General features: G+C 56.6%; 1 protein-coding gene and 1 long non-coding RNA gene across 4 annotated transcripts in view; one reads left to right on the forward strand and one right to left on the reverse strand.

Moving 5' to 3' along the window:
* CYTH1 (cytohesin 1) overlaps nt 1-22,962 on the reverse strand; it is an 80,029-nt gene that overhangs the window by 20,158 nt on the left and 36,909 nt on the right. The window contains exons 1-2 of one of the 3 annotated variants that reach the window (XM_040456558.1): nt 20,106-20,209; nt 861-943 (exon numbers count right to left, since the gene is read on the reverse strand). In XM_040456558.1, the coding sequence (XP_040312492.1) occupies nt 861-943; nt 20,106-20,133 (111 nt within the window). In that variant the 5' untranslated portion in view covers nt 20,134-20,209. Of the gene's footprint in view, nt 1-860; nt 944-10,549; nt 10,895-20,105; nt 20,210-22,962 lie in introns of those variants that run through there. The other 2 variants (XM_040456560.1, XM_040456559.1) reach the window with 2 other exon arrangements.
* Nucleotides 20,506-22,064, forward strand: LOC121017995 (uncharacterized). The gene is made up of 3 exons (XR_005784985.1): nt 20,506-20,613; nt 21,050-21,107; nt 21,482-22,064. It is a non-coding gene; the product is annotated as an uncharacterized LOC121017995 (long non-coding RNA).

Consider the following 22,962-nt stretch of genomic DNA (forward strand, 5'->3'; position numbering starts at 1 on the left):
TTTTTTTTTTTTTTTTTTTAATTTTTTTTTTTTTAACGTTTATTTTTGAGACAGAGAGAGACAGAGCATGAGCAGGGGAGGGTCAGAGAGAGAGGGAGACACAGAATCTGAAACGGGATCCAGGCTCTGAGCTGTCAGCACAGAGCCCGACGCGGGGCTCAAACTCACGGACCGTGAGATCATGACCTGAGCTGAAGTCGGCCGCTTAACCGACTGAGCCACCCAGGCCCCCCTATGACTTACTTCTACAAAGTGTGGCCGTTACACCAAGGAGCTTGGAAACACTCTGGTGAAGCAGCCATGGCTGCCTAGGCGTCTCCTAGGGACCCGCAGCCACGCTAAGTCCCGGGTGAGCAGGACCTCATTCAACCCTCACGGCAACCTATCAACCGCATCTTCGTTGTCAAGTTCAAGGAGCCCGGATCCTTGTGTCTGAGTCAACTCCTCCAGAAAGAGGCAGCGCCAGAACCAGACGCGGGTCCGGGCCTGACCTGAGGTCGGTGTTCCAAGCACCTGAGCCTCACCCACACCCCACGCGGCAGCGCGGGCTCCACTTGGGGGTCACCTAGGACGGCGGACCGGCCGGGCGGGGCCTTCCCAACCCCTCGAAGAGTCTACTTTGTCATGGGCGGAGCCAAAGTGACCGTCGGTAACGAGGCTCGGCCCCGGGCCGGTGGGGGGGGGGGGTCAACTCCCGACACCTGGTGAGTCTTGTTTGTCATGGGCGGAGCCAAAGTGACCGGCGGTAACGGGGCTCGGCCCGGGGGCGGGGGGGGGGGGGGTCAACTCCCGACACCTGGTGAGGAGGCTCTGGGAAGGACACCTGTCACACCGCACGTGTCACTGCTGGCACCGCCTACCTGAATGTCGGCCAGCAGCTCCTGCTTTCTCCGCCGGATGTTCTCCAGCTCCTGACGCTCCTCTGCTGTCAGGTCACTGGGAACTACAAGAAAGGAGGGAACTGTTACTAAGAAAGCTTTGTCACCAAAAATAAACAGACTCCAGAGACCACAAAAGGACAAGGACACCACGGCAGCAGCGAGAAGCCCGTTTTGGAAACGGGGACAGCTCTGGCTCCCGTTCGTTCGTTCACCGGCTTCACCAAAGGAAGAGAGCACCCCGATGAGAGCGCCGCTCTGCTCCACGAGCACTTGCCACGGAAACGAGAGGGAAAAGGCGGCCTGAGGTCAGATGAGGTTGGCCAGGGATGAAAGGGCTGTCAGCCGAGCCCTGGCCATCTTCAGCCCTTACAGCGGGGGCACGTCAGGCCCCGGTGAGCCAGCCTCTCGAGGCCTCGGCCCCCTCGCCGGGCCCACCCCGAACCCTGAACCGCTTTTGTGACACCCTTAGGGGGGGGGGGGGGGGGCACAGCGGCTGCGAAACCACGTGAATGCTTCGGTGCCATTGCTGGAGGGGGAGGGGACGGATTACACACGTACAGAGGAAAAAAATCTAGATGGATGTACCCCCCACGGAGTGCCTAACTCTGAGGACTGGGTCACGGAGACTTTTCTCGCTGCTTTATGCCCTTCCGGTTGAGTATGGTGTTTTTAGACTTATTTAGAGAGAGAAAAGGAGAGAGAGAATCCCAAGCAGGCTCTGTGCTGTCAGCGCAGGGACCAATGTGGGGCTCGATCCCAAGAACCGTGATATCATGACCCGGGATGAAACCAAGAGTCAGAGGCTACACCGACTGAGCCACCCAGGCGCTCCGGTTTGAATATGTTTCAATAAGCTCTCATCCTGAGAACAAAGTACCGAATTCACAGGCACAGTTCTCCCCATGAAGCACCTCTTCCTCTGAGCCCGCCTCTCCTCGCCCGTAAGCACAGGGACGCGGGATGGAAGCCCGCAGGTGACCCTTCTGAAGGTGCTGCAGAAAGCCACACGGTCCGTGGGGAAAACGAGCACTGGCAGCGGGGAAAACCTGGGCTCAGATCCCGGCGCCAGCCCACCACATGCCAATTAGGGTCGCTTTACACAAGTCACGTGGCCTGTTCGGGCCACACGCTGTCACCAGCAAAGCAGGCGCACACCCTCACCCGCTTCATCGGGCTGCCGCACGCACGGAGTCCAACAGAGAGAGTGCCTCGTGCCCCGCCAGGCGTTTAGTGGGAGCTGGAAGGTGGCGGCTTCTACTTCCTTTGGGACAAGAGCGAAAGGCCCCCCTGTGGACTGACGCAGGCGCCAGCGCTCGGATGCCTGCACACTCACGCAGGCGCCGAAACGCGTCAGAGCCACACCACGTGGTACAGGAGCCACGGGCCACACGCGGCTACGAAGCACCTGAGATGTGACTGGACCAGTCTGAGAGGGACGATGGGCATAGACTTTACACAGAGAGAGAAAGATCTCTCTGATAACGGCTGATGTCGATTACACACTGAACTCGTAACTTGATGAATAAAAGATGATTCTAAGTGGCTCTCACGTGGGCTACTAGAAAGTAACGCTGCATACGCAGCTCATGTTACGTTTCTTTTTGTGTTTAATGTTCATTTATTTATTTTGACAGAGAGAAAGAGAGCAGGAGTGAGTCAAGCATAAGCCGGGAAGGGGCAGAAAGAGAGGGAGAGAGAGACTCCCCAGCAGGCTCCGCACAGTCAGCGCGACCGTGACCTGAGCCAAAACCGAGAGTCGGAGCTTAACCGACCGAGCCACCCAGGTGCCCCTACGGCGTATATGTTTCTCCCGGACAGCACGCAGCTGGAAGAGCAGCCCTGCTTGAAAGCGTAGGACCCACGACTCTCTTTCGAACTGTGACACCGAAACTTGACGGCACGCAGGGGCCAGTTCCCTTCCCCAAACGTTTCATGCAAATCACGGAAGACAACACAAGGGGGTAGAAGCAGCACACACAACAACGATACCCACAGCACAGGTAACTTAGCTCCATTAGGTAAGCTGGCTTTTCGTTTTTCTACCCAGCTTTCCCCCACCCTTGTCCAGAAGTGCCCAAATTTTAAACTTCCCCAAGACGCACTGAAAAACGCACTTGCCATCACGACCCGATCTTCTCCACACACGACGGTATCACAACCATGCCTTCCCCATACGAAGCCCTCTGACGCCATCATTTTACCCTTCGTTTTCTTAACGGTGGCCGTGAGGTCACAGCAGAACTAATGCACGGGGTCCCACTAACGCTAGAGGCTGCAGGATTCCGGCGGACCCCCGAAACCCAGGCTGGGTCACCCTCCAGGAGTGGCCTCGCTGTGTCCCTGAGAGCCCCGAGGGAGTGCCCCCCTGTGAGTCACAGATCAGCTCTAGTCAGAGCCAACCCTACTTTGAGAGACCACACAAAAGGCGAAACACAGATCCTCCCTTCTAGAGAAAAGCAGGCTTTAAAGGAGTTCATGCTAACGTTTCTGGATTTCACAGAGCAGATTTCCTAATCCACGAGGACCGGAAGGTCCCTTTAAGAAACAATTTCCGGAGGTCCTGGAACACAAACATTCGTTCTAACAGAACAGGTTTTGAAAATTTGAGGCAACAGTTCGTTTTTAATAGCCGTTCCATGGGGGAGAATCATCAGGCTTTGACTTTGAAGCCAGAGACGGCTTAATCAGATCAGCGAGTCCCTGCCCAGGCGGAGGCAAGACTAAGTCCTCAGAATGAGGCTGACGAAAACCAGAACCATCGTGTAGAAAATCTGTATCTCAAGAGCGCTGTGCGCCCCGAGAAGCCGATTTTTCTCGTTCCACATGGAAACTCTCTGTGGCTGCTCTGTTTCCAGAACCTCAGCACCCAGCCATTCTGGGTGAACGCTCACACGCGACCGTTTCTCTAGAAAGCCACCGTCTAGTTTCTGTGCTCTAAATTCAGAATGTGCTGCTGGCCCTCCCCCTTCTAAGGTACTATTTTAGAAACAGTAAAGGCATTTTTACAAAGCTATAAACCTACAACATCAAAGACTACGGGGAGAGGGGCCACTGGCAGAAGAGATTTCAACAAACTTCTGGGACACAGCACGCAGAGTGCCGACCCCTTCTGGAAGGCCTACTCCGCGCGCCCACCACTGCCACGTCCACAGCACCCCCCGCACACCGAAGATCTCGCACACGTATCCGCCCGAGGCAAAACAGGAGAACTGGGCCAGCAGCTGGGCTGGGGGACCCGGGTGCTGTCCTACAGCAAAGTAGGGCCGCGCCCAGCCGGCCTGAAGCAGACCCCCCCCCCCCCACCGCGGCACACGAGGCCCACCCCGCACGCGGAGCTCCCATCGAACCCGCCCCGTGTCTTTCCTGCCCCCACGGAGGCAGCGGAGCCCACGGCCTGAACAAGAAACGGCAAAAGCCCACCCTGGAGCGGAACAAGAGAAAACTTGAAAAGAACAGAAAACCCTGCAAGAGGGACAACGAAAGAACACACTCCTAGAAAATAAACGTATTTTTGTCCCCCCGCCAGAAAAGGGTTACAAGATAAAGGTGAGGTACTCCCGCAGAAGGAAGAGTCAAAGCACTGGAGAACAGCAGAAACGGACTCCGTGTCCTGAGGTCTTTACAAACCCCACAGAGAAACACACGTAAACGTTCAGAAGCTGGAAAACAAATTCAAGAGTTGGAGGATTAAAGAGGATCCTAGAACCTCCGTGAGCAGGAAGGGAGAGGAGGGCGTGGCTGGTTCGTGCCGGACCCTGGGAGACGGGAAGGGCTTTCAAGGGTCCACACGGGAACCGCTTTGACCCTGGAATTCTCAGTCAGCGGGGAGGGCAAAATAGAATCATTTCAGACACAGGAGGACTCCACGTTTGTCCCCCCCGTGCTCCCTCAGGAGGAGGAAAACGTGTTCACAAGGATGGGGCTCCCTCGGGAGCACACCCCCCCCACACGCATGGACAGAATGACCGGATCAGAACAGGAGACCGACGACGGGCTGCGAGAGCCGCACCCCAGAGAAGCAATGGGAAGGCAAGGGAGGGGTCCTGGGCCTTCCCTCCACAGCACCAGGACGATCGCTGGAAACAGAGAAGACGACACCGAAGGGGAATCACGAGGCAGCCACGGCTGGCGGCAGGCAGCGGAAGGTAAGGGGAGTCCGGTGGACCTGGGCGCTGGGACCGGCTCCCGAGGGGGGAGCCCGGCAGAGCACACGCGGGCTCCGGGCCGAGCCGCAGGAACATCCTCGCGACGGTGCGGCGTATCCGCCGTCACCTTGCGGAGCCGGCCTGCACACACAGCACAAAGGCTAATGGAAATCACGAGGTACCTGCAGCGAAGGCCGGGGGAGGGGCGAACGGAAAGACAAGGAGGGCGCCAGGCACCTGCTTGCAAAAAGCAGCGACAGACCTACAAAGTCGGGAACGGGAAAACGGCGTTGGAAACGTGTGAATGGAAGTTCCAAAGGTGAAAGTAAAGGAACCAACAAATGGGACGGGGGGAGAGGGAAGAGGAAGAGGACACACGGCGAGAGAGGGCAAGAGACCATCTCTGACGCCGATAAAACAGTCAGCGGGATGAGAGTATTAATATGCATGCGGCAGCACCTACCGGTCGCTGAAAGCCAGAAAAAGTTATTTACTAGCGGCTGCTTCTGGGGAGTGGGTCTGGGAAGAGAGAGGGGGGCCAAGGGCTCCTGAATACTCGCTTAAAAAAAAAAAATACACGTAGGTGCTACCGCATTTTTAAGATGGAGAAAACGTCAATCTACGTTACCAGGAAAGACGGGCCTTCCATGTCCTGGTGGTCACAAGGAAGCAGCCTCTGGCTAATCTGCAGTGAGAACGAACAAGGCGTCTGTCCACGGGTACTCCGATGCCGTCTCCTGACGTTAACCACAGGCGCTCTAAGCCCCCCTGCGTCCCACACTCGGCCACCTTCAATCACAGCACTGCTTCCCTTCTGGTTCACCAAATCTTCCGAGAACTTTTCTTTCTAAAGGGGGGCAGCTTTAGATCTCATCGTGCTCGTGCGATTGTCCCCGAGGCAAGGAAAACCCCAGCACTTAAGAAAGCGGACCACCTGCACTCAGCCTCTCATCAAGGTAACACGCCCCGTTCAGTACCAGCCTTCACCCCCACGTTGCCCACGCGGAAAACAGACGCCGCGGGGGAAAATGCTTCGTGTCACTTAACAGCAAGGAGAACAGAAACCATGGCTGGGGAGCCCAAGGGGTGAGTGACCCAGCCCACCCCACCCCCGCCCCCGCCCCCGGGTCCGGCGGGCCGCCTGCTGGGCTGGAAAGGAAGACACAGCCACATGCACCCCGAAGAGCACGTATCCACGCCGTGGCTTTCCCTCGAAGCCACGAGGGTTAAACTGTAAAAGATCGGCTGATGGGCCAGATGGCACAGCAACAAACAACTCCTCCCTCCCCCGACTGCCACGTGCTGCAGCCACGCTTCTGTGCCAGGAAGGCGGCTGAGCCCCCCTTCTCTTGAAAAGAAGGGCAACCAGGGAGGCAGCGGCCTGAGCACAAAAGGCGGGGAGCAGAGCGCCTGGGGGTCTGGGGGCCTCGGGAATGATTCCCGCAAAGGTTAATTGACAAGGTGTCCCCCTTACAGCAGGGGGACCGGTCCAGGATGGGCCCTCCCCAGTCCCTCGCAGGGTTCCAACTGAACCAAGGGGATTAAAGTGCCCACAACAACAAGGGGCCATTGTGCTCAGCTGTGAACAGAAAAGCCACACAAGGGAAGCTTCCATTTATTTCTTTATTTCAATGTTGCTCTGCAGATTTTACCAGCAGGCAGAGCCCCTGAGCTGAAATGCGCTCCAACCAGCATACACAAAGGAGGACTGTCTTAAAGGGACAGCTCCCATCGATACGCACATGGCGCAGCCACTGCTCCCCGCTCCGCAGCCGCGGCCGCGGCCGCGAGCAGGTGCCCGGCCATCCGCCATGAAGTTCAACAGAAAAGGCAGCTCTTCAGACGGCAGTCCCTGCTCAGCAGGAGTGCCGGCAGCCGCCCACCCAAGTGGAGGACCCTGTCCTACATCCCCGGGGCGCGAAAGATGTGCTTCCACAGGCCCTCCGGCTGCGCCAGCTCCCTCTGCCCGCCCGTAGAGCACAGCACTTGTCTTCTTTTTCCAATCCTAATCTTCACCCATCTTATATACAGCCCCTGCCTTTCGGTGGCTCAGAAGGGTCCAAATTTAAACCAGCACAGCAGGGAAATGTTTTAAGCAAAGCCAAGAGTCTAGAGAGGCGCTTCCCTTCCCCCCAAGTGTGGAGAAGGTAAACAGACAGGAGAAAACACCCTGGTCCAATCCGCCCCCACCCCGCCCCCAAGCCAGGGGAGCGCAACGTTGTGTCCGGACACAACCCCGCCCTCCAGAGAGCACCGGCACCTGAGGAACCCCAGCTAACCGAAGCCAGACCCTTTACCGACCTGTACGTTTTATGAAACACAAAAACCACACAGCCTCAGAAACCTACGTAAGCCCCACCTAAAGCAGCAGCAGCAGCAGCAAAGTGAAGCATCAAGCTTCCTTACACCCTCTGGAAGCTGCTGCCAGCTCTAGAGAGAACACAGCTATTTACTAACAGCTTTGGGGTTCACGAGTGCCAATCCGGGGAACTGTCCGTGGGAGGAAGGCAGATTCTCTCCCCGCCACAGACCCAAGGCCAGAGGGCCGGTGCTCACAGCCCCCACGCCTGTGCAGACCGTCCCAGCTGGACGCTTCACGCGGCCCCACCCGACGGGGGGGTGAGTCACCCGGTCTCCCCGGAAATCCCCGAGACTCGCAGTGTGAAGAGTTCAAAAGACGAGAAAGAACTCAGGCATCGGAGATGGACGTGTAGCCAACTTTCACAAAACTCTCAATGCCAAGCTGACACGAGAAACCCCTGGGATCAGATCTAAGACGGGGAGAACACAAGCCAAAATGGCAGCACGACCCAGGGACCGGGCACCACGCGGAGATACGGACCACAGACGGCTGCAATGGTGAAGGGACTTCACTGAGAGCCTCAACTTTACAGACAGGCCTCAGGACGGGGATCAGAGGGCAAGGGGCGGGGGCGGGGGGGTGGGGAGGGGGGCGGAGACGGACGGAGCACACGGACGTGACTGAAGCCGGGAAGCCGTGGGCACCCGCGAGCCAACAGCACACGTGATCACGTCACACCTTCACAGGAAGTCTGCCAACTTGAGAAAACCGAGGGCTTTCCTCCCTGCAAGTCGAAATCACGGCAATCCTTTGTAAAAGCGAACACTGCGTTGTCACCTCCGAAAGCAAGGGAGTTCTGACACCTGCCCCAACGTGGATGGACCTTGAGGGCAGCACGCTCGGTGAGGTCAGCCAGTCGTGAAAGGCCGCGTGCTGGAGGATCCCAGTTCTGTGAGGTCCCTAGAGCAGCCACATCCACAGAGACAGACAGGACAATGCAGGGGGCAGGGGGCAGGGGGACGTGGTGCTGCTGGAGACAGAGTTTCGGTTTTACGAGACGGAAAACTTCTGAACACTGCTCACACAACGATGCGAGCCGGACCCTACACTTACAACGATAGATGTTATTTTGCGTGCATCGTACCGTGATTAAAGATAAACACACAAGAAGTTAACAGCAATATCCCGACTCCCTTGTTTCTGCTTACTGTGCTCGTCTGCCATGACTGACTCATGACTTCACTTTTGTGTAGCGTGATTTAAAAATGCCTCACTGCCAACTCACGGCCTAGGAGATTTTGAAGGAATGCGCATACACGACGTGGACGGAAAAGAGTTAAACTAGCGTGTGGCTAACATAACTGATACTCAGCAGAGAGGCCCGAGGCACCTGCTAACAGACTAGGAGAAGAGCAGATACGTTAATGATTTTATAACCATATTCTGCATCTTGGATTTTTTTTAATGTTTGTTTATTTTTGACAGAGAGAGGGACAGAGCATGAGCAGGGGAGGGGCAGAGAGAGAGGGAGACACAGAATCCGAAGCAGGCTCCAGGCTCTGAGCTGTCAGCACAGAGCCTGACGCGGGACTCGAACTCACGGACCGCGAGATCATGACCCGAGCCGGAGTCAGACGCTTAACCGACTGAGCCACCCAGGCGCCCCATATTCGCATCTTTAAGAAAAACTCTGCTCCCACCCCGGTCGGCTCATCTAACCACTGCCCTAATGACTCAAGCCTCCTTAGTTCCGAAGAGAAGCTATCTGGGCTTGGGGTGGGAGGGGACACTTGCTGGGGGTTTTCCTCACCTAATTAGTTCTGTGACCTTGGGCAAGCCACCACCTCACCCTGCCCCACGAATGGGCCTGTCATCATCACCGCCCTTCTCCAATGACAGAACATGTACTGAACAGCCCCACAGACACCTGGCTGGTTCAGTCGGAGAAGCGTGCAACTCTAGGTGCTGGCGTTGTGAGTTTGAGCCCCACAGTGGGTGTGGAGATTACTTAAAAATAAAATCTTAAAAAACAAAACAAAACAAAACACACACAGCCCCATAAACCGTCCTGGGAAAAAACAAGCTATTCTACCATTTACCTTACACACTAAAGGGAATTGACACATTTTATCTAATAAATCCTAGAACTCCAAGACTAGCCAGCCAACCAAAGGGAAAGGAGGTCAAATTTCCAGGCAGGAAAAGGGACGAAGTCATAAAATTGTACCCTAAAAGTTTGCTTGAGAAAAACAAAGTTAACATCTGCTTTCGATAAATGCTAAGAACTAGCAAACAACCGTTTTAAAACCCTCCCCCTTGTCTAAAGCCCGGCAGCTAACACGGGATCCAGCTGGAGGACTGCAGAAGGTTCTCGCCTGCATTCAGACGTCCAAGCTCCGTGTGCAGCCTCCGTGTGCAAGGCCGGGTGTGATCACAGAGCAGGGAGCAGAGCCGCACCAGCTCAGCGGGAGAACCATTTTCTCACACTGGCCTCCGTGACACAGAGGCAGAGCGCTCAGCTCTGGGGGAGCCCTCCAGACACCCCGAGTCACCCGGGCTTGCCCCCCCCCCCCCATCGCCTGAGGAAGGGGACCGGCCGCAGGCGACCTCCGGCTTGCCCAGCTGCGCTGCCACACCCCTTTAGTCCAAAACAGGGGCTCCGTGCAGGTTTTAGGAAGCCGGTTCTCTCTCACTTTACCTGTTCCTAAAACCTATTTGGATGCCACCTCTCTGTAAAACCCTTAATTTTTTGCACACTCAAACATTCTCAGCCGGTCTAACAGCTGCAACGGATCCCGAGGACCAAAGTGAACGTTTAATTCCAACTCCTGGAAGGAGGGCTACCCGGACCCAGGAACGGCTCCACTGGACTCAAAGAATAAAACAGAAACTCACGGGGTGGGTCCAGAGGGGACAGAATCGCCCTGAATCCGTCCCTCTGCTTCCTGCTGTCCTAGCATTTCTCACCTCACCCCGGAGGGCCACCGACATCGGTGATGAGCTTCTTCCTGAATCTCAGGCCGAGGGTTTGGACACCTGCCCCCAAGGAGCTAGTGGAAAACCCTAGGTCGGGGGAGCAGAACGCGAGACCACAGGCAGACGTGCGGAGACAGCGGCGCAAGCCAGCCCGGCTGCAAAGCGTGACCGAGCGGGGCCCGGGGTCCGCACACTGGGCGCGACCCCCGCGACGCGCTCACGCACCCCCCCGCCCGGCCTCTTACCCGAGGCAAGCCCCTCTCCTGCAGCCCCAGCGTCCTGGCAGCGCCCCGGTCAGAGCCTGGGCAGCTCGCAGCTTTCCGCTTCAGAGGCCGCGGAGGGCCGGCACCGCGACCCCATCGTCCCGGGCCCCGGGGAGCTCCCGCAGCCCCGGGCGGACGGAGGGACGGAGCGAGCACGGCATGTGTGACAGCAGCGGAGAGGAGGCGGCAAGGAGACAAAAGCCAAGAAGCAAGCGGAGACCGAGGGCGGAGAGGGAGCGGGTCCCGGCGGGGAAGGCTGGCCTGGACAGAGATGGCCGCACGGAGCTGCCGCCTGGCTGCCACTCGGTGCGTGTGCTGGGGGCTCCTCGCGGGCGGGCGCATTTCCATGAATGTGATTACAGCCGGCCCCTCCTACTACCCCCCACGCGGCCTCCTGGGGGAGGGGTGCGCCGCCAGCTCGCAGGCAGGCTGCGCTTGCTCTTCCCCCCCCCCCCCCCCCCCAGGAGCAGAAGGCTGATGGCTGCTTCCCTGGGAGGACGCAGCGCTGCCGTCAGGTGCCCTCTCATCACCGAGCGGACAAACGGAGGGCACCCCCTGAGCAGGCAGTGACGCCGACCAGACCGGGTCCACAGGGGCGCGCCGGCCTTCCTGGCGGAGGGGTCACCTCCCACTCGGTCACCAGAGGCTGTAATCTCACATTCCAGCACGTTCTGGATAGGAGGCGTTCGGCAGGTTGAATTCGGGGACAGTGGCTGGGACAGGACACATCACTGCGGCCCGAGAGCTCTCAAACTTCGGACAGCCCGAGGACACCCCAGGAGCACCATGAAAACACACACACTCGGACCCGCGGACCCCAAGACGCGGGCTCCACGTTAGACCAGAACACAGGATGACCCCGGGGCAGCTGTGCACAGGCCACCCGGGGAGAAAATGCTGCCTTTGACTCACAGGGGCAGACACAGGTCTCAAAAGCAAGTGCCAAACAAGGAGAAAAGACGCAAGAGGAACCGTTAAGCACAGATCAGGGCTCTCTGACCCCGGCGGCACTGCTGACCTCCTGGCAGGTCACTCCCCGTCCTGGGGTGTCCAGGGCGATGCTGGGCTGTATCCCTGGCCTGCACCCACTGGATGTCGGAGCGCCCCCCCCAGCCCCCTCCAGATGTGACAACCAAACAGGTCTCCAGACGCTGCCCAATGTCCCCCTGAAGGCAAAACCACTGCTCCAGATAAACAACAAGGGAGGGGGGAAAAAAAAACAACCAAAAAACATCCCCCCACCCTCCCCTGACTTCTGCTAGGAGGTGCCCCCACCCCCACCCCAGCCCTCACCACGCTAACGTGGGTTCCCTTCTCTGTGGATTCCTCGTCACCATGACAGGGTCACCAGACCCGACCCAAATATCCCAACTCTGCAGTCTTTTAAGAAACAGCCATATGAACAGTTTTATTTTTGTGTCAAAATGGCAGTTCTGATCTACAAGAATCATAGCAAGTCTATGAGAAACAAACACGAAAACTATTTATAAACTCTTCGTTTTAGACTGCAAAAGGAAACAAGCTTTCTGCAAAGGCGAAGATGGACCGCCACCCCTCCCCCCACCCCCGCCCGCGGAGGGTCCGCCGCAGGGGTTTCATCTGCGCAGATGGACCTCATACTGTAAATGTACAACCACACCTACGTCCCCTTGTTTGCAGCATTACTGATGTTTACAAAAATACACACACACACGGCAGGTGGCTCCTGACCTCTCCCCTCCCGTGCAAGGCTCACTGCCACCCACCGCCCACTCCTCCTGCTGTGCAGGCAGAGGTCCTACAGCCCGCTTCACCGGCAGCGCGTGAACCTGGGCAAAGTTCGGCCTGAATGTGGGCCACGGGCAGCTGGGAGCAGAGGCCACCAGAGTCCATTGTGGCACAAACAAAATGACCCACAAAGTGAGCGGACCGGAAGTCAGACGAAAAAGCCGCCAACGAAAGGCTGCAGCATGGCCCTCCTCAGAAATAAAGAAGACAGATGCTAAAATAAATAGCCCCATGATCAAGGTCATGAAATCACAGTGATCAAAGAAAAAGACCGTTCAAAGGCCAGTAATCTCAGGAAATCTACAAGCAGAGAAAATTAAAAAAAAAAAAAAAAAAGTTTTTTCAGAGTCTTAATTTAACAAACTTAAAAAAAAAAAAAAAGCCCATACCACCCATAAACAAGGCGCCCTACTAGTTACTGTAGAAGATAACAGAGACGCTCAGAGATGCTTTCAGCCCCCCAAGAGCCCCCTTCCTTCTGGAGGAAAAAGAAGCAAGTACGTGCAAACACACACTAGCAACAGGTGCCGTGGGGTCGGGCCCGTGAACGCAGCGGCCAGGCTGCCGGAAGGCTCCGCAAGGGGCCGTGGCCAGAGCCGGGCAGCAGAGGGCACTCCAGGCTGGGCAGAGTGACAGTCGCACGGGGAAAGGGGAGAAAGAACACTCTGGAAACGTGTGGAGAAGCTGGAGTCCCACCGTGTCCTCTGAATGTGACACCAAGACATCTGGACTCTGCTGTTGTTGAGCCGGAGAGAAGCACTTCAGGTGCGGTGAGAAGTGGTGGGGAGGGGCGTCAGAAAGAAAGAGCGGGCTTCTCAGCGGTCACGGTCGCGAAGGGACAGGGACAGGGACACAGGGCGTTTGTCCAGTGCAGTAAAAACCTGGGTTCCGAAGCGGGAGCAAAGAACTGAGTGTCCTCTGCCGCCCCCTAGCGGCTCAGGGCTGCAACTGCAGGCTGACACAGGGCTCCCCCGCGCAGTGCTCACGGCTTGGCTGGCCCTCCGTCCTGCCCTCCCTCCTGCTCTCCCTCGGCCAGCGCGGCCCGGGGCGCACGGAACCGGCCAGTGACCCTTTACCACGCGTGCGGGGGAAGGCGGCAGCACTCACTTTACTTGAGCCACAGCTTCTGAGGTGGAGATAAATCACCATCTTTCAATTCATCCAGGCCCCACACGGGCTCATCCTACGTGTCGAGGCGTGAGGCACGGCAAGTCCCAGCTGACCTGGGCAGCGGCCCCGGGCCCAGCACGCAGAGCACCTGATTCTCCGTCCCCCCCCCCCCCCCCCCCCCGTCCGTGTGACATGGCAGCTGAGGCGTGGAGCTCTTCAACACTTCCGCTCCATTCCTGACCCTTAGAAGTGCTTAACTTTCCTTTAGTAAAAGGGAGAAGCATACATACTTCTTGCCACACATCTGTTCCCACCGGGCAGGGCCTGAAGGTCTCTTAAGAGAGCAGCGCTTTCTACTCTAACCCCAAAGGAGAAAAAACCCGGCTCCCAGAACCACACCCTGACCCTGATCAGAGTCGCTGAGGATCCAGAGAGGGTTTTCTGATTTCTGAGAGAAGCTTCCGAGGCGCTGGAGGCCCGGGACGGGCGGGCGCAGCTGGGACAGGCACGGAGGGCCCAGCCGCGGGGCCGGGCCAAGGGCGTATCCGTCCTGTCCTGAGAGGCTGCTCTCAGAGCCCTCCACCTCCGGCTCTTTGCAGAGCGCACGGCTGAGCCACCGGGAGCCGCGCTGCGGGGAGGAGGGCCACGAGAGGGCCCCAGTGGGTGGGCAAAGCTTAGTTCCACGTTCTTTGCGCTCCGGGACCCTGGGTGGCGCTTCTCCGTCTCCAAAATGAACTGGAGAGGCGATGTGATCCATGAGAGGGTGGGGGGGTCTGGCTGTGAATTCCCGACACCAGGGAGGTTTCTGGTGGCCTCCCCTCCAGGACAAACAGATCCTCTCCTCTTGGCCTTTATCCTGGATGGTCTGCTGTGACGGGTTTCTCTGGACAAATTCCTTCCCATCCCCAAGGCCCGCACGGCCACTGCGGCAGGGCCGGCCTCTCACAGCGGCAGGAGAGTCACCAGGAAAACAAAGGAAAACCCCTACAGGAAAAGGTCTCCCCTCAGTATGTAGGTCACGGTTCCTAAAAGTACCTTTACATCAGGGCACCTGGAGTGGGTTGGGCGTCCAACTCTTGATTTCAGCTCAGGTCATGACCTCACAGTTCGTGAGTTCGAGCCCCACGTTGGGCTCTGTGCTTGGGATCCTCTCTCTCCCTCTCTGCCTCTCCCCTGCTCATGCTCTCTCAAAACAAAGAAAGGGAAAAAAAAAAAAAACTGGATCACCAAGATTTTTACAGAAACGGTATCAATGAAATAATATCAAAGTCCTTATGAAAATATTTACATACGGACAGTCCAGGAAAGTACAAAGGAGAAAAAAGATGAAGTTAGAGAGTCGCTCCTGGTGACTGATGCTCACGAGGCTCGGTGACGGGAAGCGGCCCGGGGGACACTCAAGAGAGGCTGACACACCTGGCCGCATTTCAAGTCACAGGGTCTCGGGGAGAAAAGACACACTAATATAAGGACGAGTGGGATTATTCGGACAACGGTGGTGTGGCAACCAGCCAGGCAGCCATTCGGGGGGAGGCTGAGCTGAATGCCTACCTCATTTATGTCAAAGTAAATTCTAGCCGAACCAAAGATTTTAATGTAGAAAAAGAAACCATAAAAATTCTAGAATAAAGCACGGATTACTATGGCCATAGTCCTGGAGAGTGTGTTTCCTGCACTGAAACGAAACGCCTGGGTGCAGACGTAAGCAGCCAGGACCACAAACACGCAAGCACGTGGGAGGGTGAACTTCTGTAAGTCCCAAGGACAGGAGCACGAAGACCAGAAAGTCACCGACAAACACAGCGGGCCGAGGACACACAGGCAGACACGAGGAGAAACACACACGTGGCCAACGTGGAGAGATGCCCGAACGTTCTAAAAATTAAAAATTCAAAACACGACAATCAAAACACGAATACCATACTGCTCTCCATCATTCCGGCAGAAATTAAAATGTCTGACGACACAGGAGACCCTGGCGAGGACGTGGGGGCACACAGGCCAGGGGCGTGTAACCTGGCCCAACCTTTCCACAGGACCGAATCTTAGAAGCCACGTGCTTTTTGATTCAGCGAATTACGCACCCTCCCCAAGACTGCAAAAATGAAAGACTACTTAAACACGATGTGGTCACTAAGAGGAATGAGATAATCCGGGAGTGCTATTCTAGAAAAATCTCTGAGACACACTCCGTGCAACAGGAAACCACAGAACACTAGGTGTGTGAGCGCACAGAAGACTCTGAGAAGGACGCGCCTGAAGGTGCCGACGGGGACCGTCTTCGGAGACCGCGTGGAAAGGCTGCGAGCAAGTGTGGGTGTGGACGCGTCACTTGCAACCTCACCGCGTGTTTGCGTCCACAGCTCAGGCAACACGGTATGCTGAAGTTCCTATTCAGGGAAAATCCGGAAATGCCACCAGCCACTTACCTACACCACAAAATACTTGCCCAGATTGACGCCTAAATATTTCTTTTGTGGAAAAAAGTACACCTGACTTCTGTTCTAATGTCTGTAAAACGCCTGCTGTAGCCACACCATTCTGCTGTGGTTTTGTACGTGGGGCTCTGCCTGAAGTCTCTGCACCAGAATCCTGAACTCTAACAGAAGATACCAAAGAAAGGAGACTCTAAACACCAGAAAGAAAGGAGACGCAGAAACAGCCACGGGCTCAGAAAAGAAATTCACCGGATCTTTCTTAGGTCAGAAGCTGAGCTTTCGGGAGCCCTCTGTGCAGTAAGGAAGCTCTTTCCTTAAGGAAGGAGGGGCGTGCTGGGGTGAGTGCGGACCACTGGCAGAGCGGAGCGGAGCGGAGGGAAGTGGGGCCTGACCTGCCTCTCTGTTTCCTCCAGTGTGTCGCCCACATCTACGTGGGCAGACACAGCATGTACTCAGGGGACACGCACAGGAAGTCACGAGATCGCCAGGCCGTAGCACGTGAACGTGGGTTCCTGGCGGAGCCGGCCGTCCCTCGGGGAGCCCTGGTGATCACAGCGGCCAGCCAGGCAGGACTGACCGGGTCACTGCTGAGGCTGCACGGGTCTGAGGCCACGCTGGGGTCAGTGACTGTCCCCGCTGCAAGACGAAACCCCCACCAGCCGCAGCTCTTCAGACAGGAGAGGCCTTCAGCAGCTACAAGTCTACTTGTCACAAGGAAATCTCAGCCCAGTGGACAAGCAGTTAGAGGAGCAGAGACGAGAACGACGTATAGCCAGTCAAGCTGCCTTTGGAGGGCTGTCAAAATCCAAGGGAAAAGGGAGAGCCCGGCACTGTCCAACACTTCCAGAAGGCCTAGCCCTTCAACCCGCAGCAAGCCGCATGCAGGTGCTTCGCCCCCACCACAAACACACCTCAGCGACCCTTCCAGAAGCAGAGAGGGTTGATGGCAACAACAGGAAGGTCTCCTGTTCCCGAGGCCCTGTCCGCTGACCACTTTGTAGGCAGATACACGCTCCGAAGGCCCAGACCTGGGCCTGCCTAGACCCACGATACCTGCCCTCCCTTTCTACCTACGCTGGCTCCTGAGACAGTTCCACCTGCTGCCTTCCACACCCCACCTGTGTGTCGGACCCCGGGCCCTGACCGCCGGCGGCCGGGCCCGTGCTTTCATATTCCGTAACCAAGGGAACTCGGGAGGCCGCAGAAAGCCTCAGACAACGGGTAAAGGTTCACTCTTCTAGAGGGGCAGGCCCAAGCCTCACTTCCGCTCGCCTTCCTCACCAGAAAGAAAGGGCGGTTCTGTGCACTGGGAGCGACGTCTCTGGTGCGCTCGCAGAAGGGCCTAGAAGATTCCGACCAGAGCCAGTCCCCTTCGAGACCTGCCACAGCAGATGGTGAAGCAGGTCCGCTGGGAGGTGCTCTTGCTTCAAAGTAAGGATGCAACCATTTTGATCTGCAAATCACAAACTCAACCCCCAAGGAAGGGAGCAAAACCTATCTTAATTCTAGTTACAGTGCGTGGGCCACCCGTCTCCCTGTGCACCGCGCCCTAAGCGGTTTGCCCAACGCGAGGCCGGCACAATCACGAGGATCGCGCTAAGACGAAGGGATCGGGTGGGACGCTATTCCAGGCGCCACCTGAGAATCCACTACCCTGGTGGGGAGGAGGCACTCTACCTCATTCCATCGCACCCCTCCCTAGACTCACATGGACTCTCACAGCTTAAGATTTTTCTCTTCCGTTCCCGCTTTTATTTGGACGAGATAAGGAAGTCCACCTGTGAACTCTGCGTATTTCCTGACAATGAAATGCGCACGGTCACGTCCAGTTTTATAGACGAGGGAAGACTCGCTCAGTACAAGTAACCTACTAAGAGAGGCCAATTCGAACTCACTGGCCGAGTCCTTAGCTCTTTATTTTCTCTTACTGGAATAATCGCATGCACTTCCACTTACTGAGCACCTGCACAGGCCCGGCCTGCGCTCGGAGCTCAGATTTAAACGGCTCCGGCCCCTGCCCTGCACAGAACAGCAAGGCCAGATGGGGAGGCCTGTGAACCTGTAGCCACGGCCCACGCTGCCGGCACTCGGAGGACGCCTGGGGACACCAAGAGGCCTCAGGGAGGTCAAGCCTCTGAGCAAGGACTCGAAGGGCGAATGGACTCAAGTGGGGAAGCAGAGACTACTGTGGACGCACATACCACGCAGGGCGAGGAGGCCGGGAAGCGGCTGGTGGCCGGGGACAGCGAGCACCCCTGGGGTCAGGGCCCAGGGCGCGTCGGGACCGCGCTGGCACCGGGAAGACAGCCTCGCCTCCGCCTGCCGGGGCCTCGTGTTCCACATACGGGGGAGCCTGGGTTCCGGCCCAAAGGCAAGGTTCGAGGGCAAATCAAGGGGGTAGACTACGCACCGAAAGGCCAGGCTTGTGAAGACACTGCCCCATTCGGTGCACCGCGTCCGCGCTGGCTCCCACGCCTACAGGACACGGGAACGGGTGCCGACGAGCTGACGAGTGCAGGCACCAGGGAAGGACAGCGGCCAAGAGCACGTTTAATTTACGGATTACGGGTCTGAGATTCGTGCAGCAGGAAAGGTCTCACTTCCCTAGAGACATTTTCAAACCCCCACTTGCCCTTCATCCGGGGTGTCCTCGGCGTCCTGGGCACTAGTAAAGGCAGCTGCTCTGTGAGGAGCGTAATGCGGACACTCCCCTCCCCCAGGGACCCCGGGGACCCGCCGGAGGGAGGCCCGTTTGCTCCCTTCCCGTTCACGTTTGCCCGAATGCCATTTCTGTGTCTCCTCGTAATCCCTCGGGCGTTTATTTTAGCGGCAGTTAGAAGGGCAACGCCGTCCTCCCTCACGTCCCCAATACACAACAGGCCAAAGCGCTCCTGGGAGGCGATGAGGGAAGTGGACAGCGGCCCGCTCTTGACGGTGACTCACTCAAAGCAAAGCTGCCCATTAACCCTGTCTCTCAAATCTGAGCCCGAGAGTCCTCAGTCCCCAGATGGTGCCCGCTGTCACCACTGGGCCAAGCGCACACAACGCGCGGCTCAGGCTGGATCAGCAGGCCCTCCGGGACAGCCAGAGGCCGGTGACACGGGGCCCTCCGAGTCAGCCTCGAAGTGACTGTTCAGCAGGACCCCTCCTGGGTCTGAGGCCAAGCTCACCTGGACCACCAGCGGCGTGTAAGAGTGACCAGCGGTCACTGCCCAGGCCAGGCTCACACCTGCTGCCCCCGAATCATCGGTAAAGTGCTCCCTTCCACTCTTGCACGTATCCCCTTTCCAACGAGAGACCCTGGCTACGGTGGACCCACCTTCCAGATGCAGCACCTCCCATGTGGGCTGTTCAACGCTAACCCGGAACTGCCTCTCTTTATGCCCCGTCTTCAAAAGTATCATCACGAACACCTGTATGTCCCTCCCTCCCAGAGTCTTTCCCACACGGTACAGCTTTCCAAGTCACCCGCGGATACGGGCCAAGATAATCTGCACTCAAGAGGTGAAGCTTTCCAATGTATCTTATAGTGAACCAGATAAGGAAAAGCATAAAAATGACCCCCAACACTCGTTCCAACTTGCACAAAATCTACTGTGAAATCTTCAAACTCATCCACGTAATTCATTACTAACTACAAACCGGTACATGTTTGTGCTGTGTCTTCCAGCATTGAAACATTGCCATCTGGTGACGACATCACAAAACAGACACACGTCCACACGCGAGCTTCAGAACGACAGAAGGGGCTTTCGCGCACCTCCTTCCCAGGGTCCTCGGGGTGTATGGGCCACGTGACTTGTTGCCCCTTTACTTAAAACGTCACGGTCTATACAGTGTGGGTGCGGAGAGGACCAAGGAAGTTTACAGACCCCTCAGGGCCTCTGGCGGCCGGCAGCAATACCGAAAGAGGAAGATCAAGTTAACCCCGAACGGCCCCTCCGTCACACCTCATTTAGTGCCAACGGACGCCTCCGAGGGGCTCTCCCTGGTCGCTCCGATCCGCACTCCTCACCATCACTCTCAGTCTGGACACGGGCCAGCCCCGGCCTCCTCCCCGCCACCGCACTCTCCGGCCGTGCTCCCAAAAACAGCGAGAGCGAGCCCACAGCCTGGGCTGCGCTCCCCCCGAAAGGCAGCACAACTGTCATCCCGGCGTCGCCCACACGGATCGAGAGAGACCTCACCCCCACTCCAGACGCCCGGGCGGGGCTGGGACTCACCATCATCCTCTTGGGTTTTAAGGACCATCTTTCCCCACCAGAGCAGGGCCCCGAAGGTTGCTAGGTTGTGTTTCTCGGAGGCCAGCTGGCGCGGCCGAGCTCCCCTGGGCGGCGGGGCCAGGCGGGGCGGGAGCACCTGCGGGGCCGCCGGGCGCCGGGACAGCTCAGAGCGCCTTCCTGAATGCCGGGGACCAATGGGCCTCCCGCGGCAGAGGCGTCACGGCCACCACCCAGTTCCTGGAGTCGAGCTCAAGAAGCTTCGGAGGAAGTTCACCAGTTAACCGTCTCCTCCTCCCTGGAAGCAGCCCGAGGCCGGAGCCCAGGAGCCCGGCAGCCGCCCTCCCGGACTCTCCTCCGACTCAACCACAGCGACAGACGGGGCGAGCCCCCGTGTCCCTGCACCTGGCGAGCACTTTCTCAGAAGAGAGTCCCACAAAGCCCCGGTGCTCTCACACCGAGAGGGCGGCACACTTCCGAAGAGAATGACTAAGACACCGTCATCGTTACAGTATGCTCTGAGGTCACAGGCTAAAAGGAGAAGGCAGATTTTAAGAGAGAGAGAGAGAGAGAGAGAGAGAGCAAGCTAGAGAGAGGGGCAGAGGGAGGGGAGGAAGAAGAGAGAGAGAGCTAGGGAGGGGGGAAGAGAGAGAGAGAGAGAGAGAGAGAGAGAGAGAACGAACCTTAAGCAGGCTCCACACTCAGCACAGAGCCCGACACAGGGCTCGATCCCATGACCCCCAGGATCATAACCTAAGCTGAATCAAGAGTTGGGACACTCAACCGACTGAGCCACCCAGGCAAGAAAGCAGATTTTGAGAGGAAAAAGCAAATTCCAAGGACATTTCCAAGACAAGTTTGGTTTTACCCCCTCTCTATTTTCTCCTGTGGGTTCGTTTCCGCATACTGTTATTATATTCACGATACGTGTTTAGTGTTGAAATCAGATGAACGGTAATGAGGAAAAAAGCCTATCACTCAGGAATAACCACTGGTGACACTTTGGTACGTATTATTTATATTCTTCCAGATTTTTGTTCTGTGTATTACATTCTCACTGTCTCTTTGTACACACACATGTACAAATAGATCTTTTACCTCTATAGATACCTTGGATCCTATATATGACATGTATAATAACCATATATGTTACACAAACACGTATCTCTTGAAATGTGTTTATATCATCTCTAGACATGATACATCTAGAGTATATACATCCAGAGAGAAATATAGATCTATAAAAAAATAAATACATATATAGAAAGACAAAAATTCGATGTTTTACATGCTTTTTTATAATCGGCCATTTTTTACTTATGACAAACGTTTTTCCATGGTGACGGACGCAAGCTGATCACATTTTTTGTCATTCACAGCATAGACGGTATTTAACCAATCCCCTACTGTAAGACTTCTACGTGGCTTCCACTCTTCCTGCCCAGCTCAACACCCACGGGCATACATGCTGGCAGGCCCTTTATCATCCCCTGAGCAAACGTTCTCAGAGCGGAACTGCTGGACCTAGATACCGGGTCCCCTCTTCAGTTACTTCACTTACGAGGGACCAACGAAACAACGTGTGCCTCGGGCATCATCGCTGCAGGTCCCGTGGCCCGGCCTGGCACGGCTAACTCATGGCCCCGTGAGGGGCTCGCCTGACACCGAGGCCCAGGGGTGTCACCCGACTCGCCCGAAGCCTGAAACCCGGCACCGAGCTCCGCTGCTGGACCCCGACCCCCTCCTCCCGGTAGCCTTGGTTGTGAGCAGGCGCGTGGGACGCGGGGCCAGCCGTCCTGAGGCCGGGCCCTGACCGCGGGCAGAAAGGCACACGTCAACGGCCAGACACCAGAGCATCGCTTCCAGGCACGCTCGGAACGTGGCCCCAGTTGTCTCAGGGCAGTGGCCCCAGCCCACCGTTTCCCTTCTTTGTCTGATGATAAATAAACACACAAACATATACTTTTGGAAACCACTCTGTTTTGTAGAGGCAACTAACATAAACCAACTTCTTACCTTCAGTTCAGTACATCAAAATTACGCTTTCTCTGGAGCATCTCTTTCTGGAACGAGTCATAGGCCAAGTCCTCTCCAGCCCCATTTCAAAACCTAAGTTACTCATTCCCAAATCAGTATTTGTACCCTCTGGGGCCAGGGCCGGTCTCTGATGCGGATCCCAACTTTTCAGAGGACGGGTCACTTCTACTTCATGTCTGTCAAGCGGTAGAGCGTTTCTCTGGAAAAGATGCCCAAAGCCAGGCCTGCCCCCCCACCCCCACCCCCACCCCCTTCCCGGCATGAGCACCTGCCGCCTTCGCAGACCCTGCCCGAGCCTGCCTCCCCCCTGGCAGGACAAACTTCACGTCTGCTAGTCTGAGAAGTGAAAAACGGCTTCTCGGCGGTTACTGTCTACACTGACCTGATGACCGGTGGTGCTGATGACCTTTACAACAGTCTGAGGTATTTCCTCTTTTCTGAACTGCTTATTCATACTGTTTGCCCATTTTCTTATCGATTTGTAGATTATGAATTCTTTGTATTAAACGTTGCAAACTTTGGGGCACGTGGGTGGCTCAGTCGGTTAGGCGTCCGACTTCAGCCCCAGTCACGGTCTCTCGTTTCGTGGGTTCGAGCCCCGCGTCGGGCTCTGTGTTCACAACTCAGAGCCTGGAGCCCGCTTCCGATTCTGCGTCTCCCTCCCTCTCTGCCCTCTCCTGGCTCATGTGCGCTCTCTCTCTCTCTCTCTCTCAAAAAATAAATAAATGTCAAAAAAACCCACATTTATTTTAACGTCGCAAATCTTTTCTCACAACCGGTCGCTTGTTTTTAAAACATTTTTTTTTCAACGTTTTATTTATTT

Source organism: Herpailurus yagouaroundi, unplaced genomic scaffold (assembly GCF_014898765.1).
Source record: "Herpailurus yagouaroundi ecotype Mexico unplaced genomic scaffold, PumYag 217, whole genome shotgun sequence".
Classification (NCBI taxonomy): domain Eukaryota; kingdom Metazoa; phylum Chordata; class Mammalia; order Carnivora; family Felidae; genus Herpailurus; species Herpailurus yagouaroundi.